Here is a 7,082-nt window from a genome sequence, read left to right on the forward strand (position 1 = left end):
AATACAGAAATAAAATGGTGATTTTTTAATCGCAATCTCAGTTTTCTGAAAAATCTCTTGAACTTATTCCGATTTTATCTTAAATTATAGAATGAAAAGATCTCTTGGAGATCTTTAAATATTTCAGAGTTTACATATTCAAAAAATTTTAGAAGAGATGTAGCAGTTCTGAAAAATGTTCCATAACTCATATAAAAAACTTGAGCAATTTTTTAAAAAGTTATAAAATTATACCGAAGTTTTGAAACATTATATAAAAATTCATAAAAGAAAGAGAGAGAAAGAGAGAAAGAGAGTGAAATATAAAAGAAGGAAATAGTAGCGCGTAATGGAAGAATTCCAGAGTTAATTCCGACAATAAGCGGGATAGACATAATTGAAGTCTTTATTAAACTCCGTTCGAGGTGTACTCTGCACAGTCGAAGCGAAACGAGCGTCTCTAACTGCGGTTTCCCATTGCCAGCCCTCGCGTACCGCGAGTTGTTAATGACGACGGTGCGAAGCGGAGCGGAGCAAACGGAGTGAGCGAAGTGGGCGACCACGGCGACCAAGGAAGGAGGAAGGAAGGATCGGAAGGAGGTGATATTAGAGAAGGAAGATGCTACGCGGCTAGCGAGCGGAGGGAACGAGACTGACCGCTCGAGGAGAATTGGTGGGGCAGGTCTCGCTCGGTATAGGCACCTGGGGCCCGCAAAGGGGCCCAGGAGGGAAGCGGGACCACAGGTGCGGTCGGGATGAAGCACGGCCGTGCAATGTGGTGCGGTCTGTCGCCGTCGCGTCGTAACGTGGAGAACAGGAGCCGCTCTTGCGCTTCCTGCCTCTCCCTCGCGGAGTCTCCTCTCGAGTGTCACCGGGTCTCGCGCGTCTCGCTGCTTCCGGAAACTTGAGATCGTGAACAAAACGTATTTTTCGAGGACCTCGAAACAAATTACGCATACATAAATATATATATATATATATATATCGGTGCGACCTACCGAAACGAGGTGCGTTCTGATCGAATCTTTTCCTCCTGCGGAACAAACGAGATATATAGCTCGACGGTGCATTCCTGGGACGGAGCGCACTCGGGGGTCCTCCGAGCCTCTCCCTCCCTCTCTTATTTTTTCTCTCTGTTCTTTTCGTCACGCGGACGGAATGGTAAGTGGTACTTCTTTCAGCAGGTAAAAATTTTCTATATGACGCTTTTGATCTCTCTTGACAAAAGTCGAGAAGTCTGATGCGGAGAATGCGTAACCGGATATCGAGATATCATTTTCGACAAGAGGCATCATCAGCAAAAACGAAATTAAACGTAGATTTCTTTCTATGGTGTGATCTAGTAATTAATTAACAAACATATTAATTAAAAAAATAAGACATCAAATTATACATATATTATGTGTACTGAAATTATTAAGCTCTGTTTGAAAATTACGATAGATCGAGTCAGTCGACTGAATAATTTGGTCGAGTCGCCTTCCGTTTACTTAAGATTATCGTACGGAACTGCAATTTCGAAGCAATCGCTTTCTCTCAATGCCAACGCTGACTATAAGTAAGCGTGCCACGGCCATGTCACGTTGCGTGATCAAGCACACTCGTGCGTGTTCTAAGATACCCGAAAGAGTCTCGGAAGGCGGTTCTCTGCTTCGCTCGATATCATTTGTCGCGTGGGTGAGCCAGTTTAATGTTTTCCAAGTCAATACGACTCGGCTATATTGAAGCTTCAAATTGCCGACAAAAATACGACAACTACTTAGTTGCATTTAGATAGCTTAAAAAATTATCTATATATAAATAAAATCACACGTAAATTAATATGTCTTTGATAAGATAAAGATAATTTTATTTTAAATTTAGTTAGTAAAAGATGAAATTAAAGTCGTTTCATCTAGATAATTTTAAGATAATGTCGCTTTTAAGTAACTTTTAAATAGTGAAACAATTTAAGATGTTAAAAAACATATTTATATCTTTAAATATATTTACATTTTTATTTATAAAAATATACATATGTATAATCAACAATAAAACAATTCTATGAACTCTTAAGAGTATATATACATCTTAAGAGTAAGAGAGTAAGACAGAGGACCGAAGTTTATCAAAAAATGGAACAACCCAATCTTAATTCATTATATATGTTTTACGAACAACTTCTTCACCTGTTACTTCAGCATCTTTATATACATGTAACCTTTATATTTGGCAATATTAGAAAATATTCTTTTATAAACAAAAAATAATCATATATCTCTTTATCGATGAACCTTTATTTTTTTAAAACAAAAGTTTTTTGAAAATTTCGTCTAATAAACAATTTCTACATTGTAGTACTATTTGTTGTCCACAATTAGAAAGACGACTTTTGCGACTTTAAAATGAGTTTGCGATTGCATTGACTTTGCATAAATTTGTTTATTTTGTTTATAACTTTTTAAAATTTTCTGCGTTTAAAATAAATAAAGAAATTCGTTACACCTTAATCTAGATAATATTTAAAAAAATATCACTTTTTTTATCTAAGATACAGATGAAGATAGTAAATTGTAATAATCTAGATAAATATAAGGTGAATTTTTCATCTAGATTTTTATATAGATAATTTTATCTAGATATCAGCAAACATTGACGACAAGGCTATATTCCATACTAACACAGTTGTGCAAACATTCACGATCAAAAATTGTCCTCTCTGTCTCTTTTAGATTTTACGAAGGAGATAAAATAATAAATTATCTTTAAATAATTAATTTGGTTTGTATTTTTGTAAGAGTGTATAAATTTATTAAATTTTAATATAATTGCATTGTAATTTTAATATAAATTATATTAAATAATAATAATAATAAATTTATATTATAATTTTGTACATAGATTAGAAGCACGACGCGTGAAGGTCTTCTCGGCCAACGTTTGATCAGTCGTGCATAAGTGTAACGGCGAAATCCTTTCGAGAGTACGTTCTTAGCGAAATCATTGATCGCGATGAGGACCGTTTTTAGTTTAATATTTTTCTTGATATCGGTGTCGATCGCTGGATCAATCAATGACTGGGAGGATCCCAATTTTCACTCTTTGGAGACGCCAGAGTCATCCAAACTGGAGTGTGGTCCAGCTTTCAAGAACCGCTGTCGCTGCTTCCGAACGTACTACGACGGTCACAATCAGTACGTCGTGAATTGTACGGGAACTGGATTCCAGGATACATCCCCGCTGGCGCATCTGCCTAATGACACGCAAGTGCGTAGACAATCGCGACCAAAGTCCGCGGACGACTCTATTACATCACGATTAACGCGACAACGTATTAATACTATTAATACACACGCAGGTACTCATCTTTACGGGGAATGAATTAGAGGAGCTGCCCTGGAATGTGTTCGGCACCTTGGACAGCTTGCCGTATCTTAGGGTGATCGACATGTCGAATAACAAGATACGCGAGATACGTGGCAAGGCTTATCACCACGTGCAGCACGTGGAACGTCTTATACTGGACTTCAATGAGCTCTCGTTGGATCCCGCAAGGAATCACCCGAGAGTATTCTCCAATTTCATCTCTCTTCTGGAGCTGCATCTGACCGACGCCTTCGAAGACGGTCCACCGAGGAATCTGGCATCAACGCTCCACGATATCTTTGTAAATAGGTAAACTCAAAAGAATACATAATGGCAACTATAAAGGCGGTATCTATACTATACAAGTTTTCTATATGTAGAACTTCTGCATAATTTTTTTATTTATAATTTTTCTTCCTTTTTTAATAGAGTTAATTATTCAAAAAATCTTTTCTAGCAACCTCACGCAGCTGATAAAACTTCATCTCGAACAGAACGAGATCTCGGAGTTTCGAGATGTCAATGTATTCTGTGATCTACCGAATCTCCTTGATCTTCATCTCGGCGATAACAAGCTGAACGCGCTGCACTTTAATTTGTCGTGCTTGCACAATCTGCGCTTCTTGGATTTACGACGAAACAAATTCATAAGAGTTCTCGAACGCGATCTCCACATCATGGACAATCTCGCCAAGCACGATCGAAACGTAACCGTGGATTTTTCTAGCAATCCTTTCGAATGCTCCTGCAAGCTCAATTCGTTCATCAAGTGGATGAAGAAAACGAAAGTGTTCATCCGAAACAAAGCCAACTTACAATGCTATAAGGGTATTAATTACGAAATTTTTTTTAAGAAAACGGAAAGAATCTTACAGTAATTGTATGGAAAATTAGGTCCTAATAAATTGAGTTGGTTTTTCACATTATATAATTATAGCTTATATAATTTGATGAAAGATGTGATTATCAGATTTAATAGTAGATAATTATTGAACTATTATTTTGAGTTATTTTTATCAAAGATGTAAAACTATGATGTACAATGTTATCTAACGTTATTTTATATCTTCTACATAACATTAACAGCTAGGTTTTTTTTATTAAGAGCATTAATATATAGCATTAATTTAATTTTATGTATACAATAATATTTATCGTAAAATTAAAATCAAATAAAACATACATTTAGAAGGATTTACAGAACGTATTAAAGCTATGTCAGATATATATTAGACACAAGTTTTAAGTCTCTGATAAAGCAACGCTAAAATATTGTCCATTATCGAATTTGATGTCTATGACATCTTCTATTCACTAGATCATGAGCTATTAATCATATGTGAAAATAAACTTATTTTACTGGGACCTAATTGTCCAATACAATTAATATGGGGTCCTTTTTTATACTCTCTTCTCTTTATTAGGTAATGTAAGCTACGACTTCCACGAAACGAAGAATTGCGCTCCAAAGCTCCTAGTTTCCACTCGGCGAGGAACTACGGTGGTGCTTTGCTTCCTCTCGATAGTGCTGATCGCCCTGGTGTGCGCTTTAGTCTACCTACAAAGGACAATGCTTCAGAAAAAAATTGAACCAGTGCTCGATTCGGTCAGCAAGAGGGTGCGGTACACCTCAATAGCGAATGGTGATACTCGCGAGGATGTGTGAACGTAGAAAGAGGAGAGAATCTGCAAAACGATAAGTTTTTACTTATCGAGCGATATCGAATTGTGATTAATGCTATTTAGTATTCAATTTAACATTACGATATGTAATCCGTTTATAAATAAATATTATTTATTACAACATCTCTAAAATTTATTTCTTAAGGATACACAAAAAGAACGGTTTGTTAAAATATATAAAAATTAGGCCAGATGTATATATATTATATACATCAAAGAATAATTATGTTGAACCATCTAAATAATTATATTAAATGCTTAAGCTTATTATTAAAATATCAAAATTTTTTGTAGCATTTTTATTAGGGATGCAACGGATATCCGGCAATTAAACGGTATTTACTATTAGAGCTTCGGAAATCTGCGTAGGCACCTGCGTCGGCAGATGCAAAAACGACGTGATATTTCCTTCTTATCAACGGCTATCGGAGCGCCGACATCTTAGTCGAGATTAGATACTGCGTATAATATATTTTAAGCTGTCTTAAGATTGCTGTTTGTTCAAAGCGAGGAAGTGTCGCGGAGTCGCTTTAACGAATCACGAATGTCGTATTGTTTTAAACATTCTTTGCATAAACATCGCGTCGTTCATTATACTTGTGGAGCGTTTGCGTCGAACTCGACAGAAAAGATGCCGCTCGTCGAGCGACTTCGTCTCGACGAGATCGTCAGTTCATACCCAGAGTTCGGACCGACGGTTCCGGATGGTGGATACTCGTGGTTTGTTCTTCTAGGTGTTGTCTTCATTCAGGTTCGATCGCCACATGTGTATCTTAATAACAAAGTTTTATTTAGAAATCAGATTTCGGCGTGATTCTACATTTAGCTTTAAATACTGTGTGTGTGTGTGTGTGTTGCTCTTTTTTAAATTCTTTATTAAAATTATACCATATTTGTTCGTATATTTATTTGTTAAAATTGGTAGAATTAAAATTATTAAACGTAACTGAATAACGAAATAAAAAAGAAATAGTCAGTATTTTGACGCAATACAAAATATTTAGAAAAATAACATATAACAAAATAAGGTTTCAAGAAATAAATCAAACTGAGGAGGTAATCACTCTTGAATTCCGGTGTACAATCTGTCAGAAGTCCGATGAAGTCCGGTGAAGTCCAACGAAGTCCGATGAAGTCTGGTAAAGTCCGACGAATTCATGAATTCCGATGAAGTCCGACGAATTTCGATAAAGTCCAATAAATTCAGATGAAGTCAGATGAATTCTAAGTGAAGTCTGATGAAGTCCAAAGAAGTCCGACGAATTCATGAATTCCGATGAAGTCCGATGAATTCCGGTGAAGTCTGATGAATTCCGGGTGAAGTCCGATGAAGTCCGGGTGAAGTCTGATGAAGTCCAGAGAAGTCCGATGAATTCATGAATTCCGATGAAGTCTGATGAATTCTGATGAAGTCCGATGAATTCCGGTAAAGTCCGATAAATTCCGGTGAAGTCCGATGAATTCCGATGAATTCAGATGAATTCCGGATGAAGTCTGATGAAGTCCAGCGAAGTCTGATGAATTCATGAATTCCGATGAATTCCGGTGAAGTCCAGTGAAGTCTTGAAGTCCGAAGTCCAGGTGTACATCTATTTTTTGAGTGGTTACCCCCTCGACTGATATGTAAATTTTTGCGAATACATTTTTTTAGTTTTATAAATTGCGCTTTATTTAAATTAAATTTATAAGTTTTATAAGATGCTTATTAGCATCGTTATTAAAATTAATGATCAATCTAATTCAAGATGTTATTATTTTAACTTCAATTTACGATTGCGTTTAAGTCCGATAAACTGAATAGGCGTATAGTTTATATTGTTTATGAGACTGAAAAAAAATATATTTGTACAAATTTACATATGGACGGATAAGAATTTTCTGGTTAAATATCTACCACCCAGTGAGAAATAACAAATGGAATCGACATCAAATTAATGTCAATTGATGTCGATTTTACTGTCATTTCTCACTCGGTAGAATTCTATTAGGTGTTAAACTTAATTCTTGCCGTTTTTCGTCTCCAAAATTGATTTGTTTCGAAGGGAAGATGAATGAATACCTTAATCAAAGTAATT

The 7,082-nt window shown here is 35.9% G+C and overlaps 1 protein-coding gene across 1 annotated transcript in view; it reads left to right on the forward strand.

Annotated features, from left to right (window-relative positions):
• Nucleotides 1-693: 693 nt before the first annotated feature.
• Nucleotides 694-7,082, forward strand: part of LOC108762967 (uncharacterized) — a 13,156-nt gene continuing 6,767 nt past the window's right edge. The window contains exons 1-6 of the mRNA XM_018510244.1: nucleotides 694-1,140; nucleotides 2,860-3,225; nucleotides 3,317-3,633; nucleotides 3,782-4,152; nucleotides 4,749-4,988; nucleotides 5,487-5,758. Coding sequence (XP_018365746.1) covers nucleotides 2,971-3,225; nucleotides 3,317-3,633; nucleotides 3,782-4,152; nucleotides 4,749-4,988; nucleotides 5,487-5,758 — 1,455 coding nt within the window. The 5' untranslated portion in view covers nucleotides 694-1,140; nucleotides 2,860-2,970. The remainder of the gene's footprint in view (nucleotides 1,141-2,859; nucleotides 3,226-3,316; nucleotides 3,634-3,781; nucleotides 4,153-4,748; nucleotides 4,989-5,486; nucleotides 5,759-7,082) is intronic.

This window comes from Trachymyrmex cornetzi, unplaced genomic scaffold, assembly GCF_001594075.2.
Source record: "Trachymyrmex cornetzi isolate Tcor2-1 unplaced genomic scaffold, Tcor1.1 scaffold328, whole genome shotgun sequence".
NCBI lineage: Eukaryota > Metazoa > Arthropoda > Insecta > Hymenoptera > Formicidae > Trachymyrmex > Trachymyrmex cornetzi.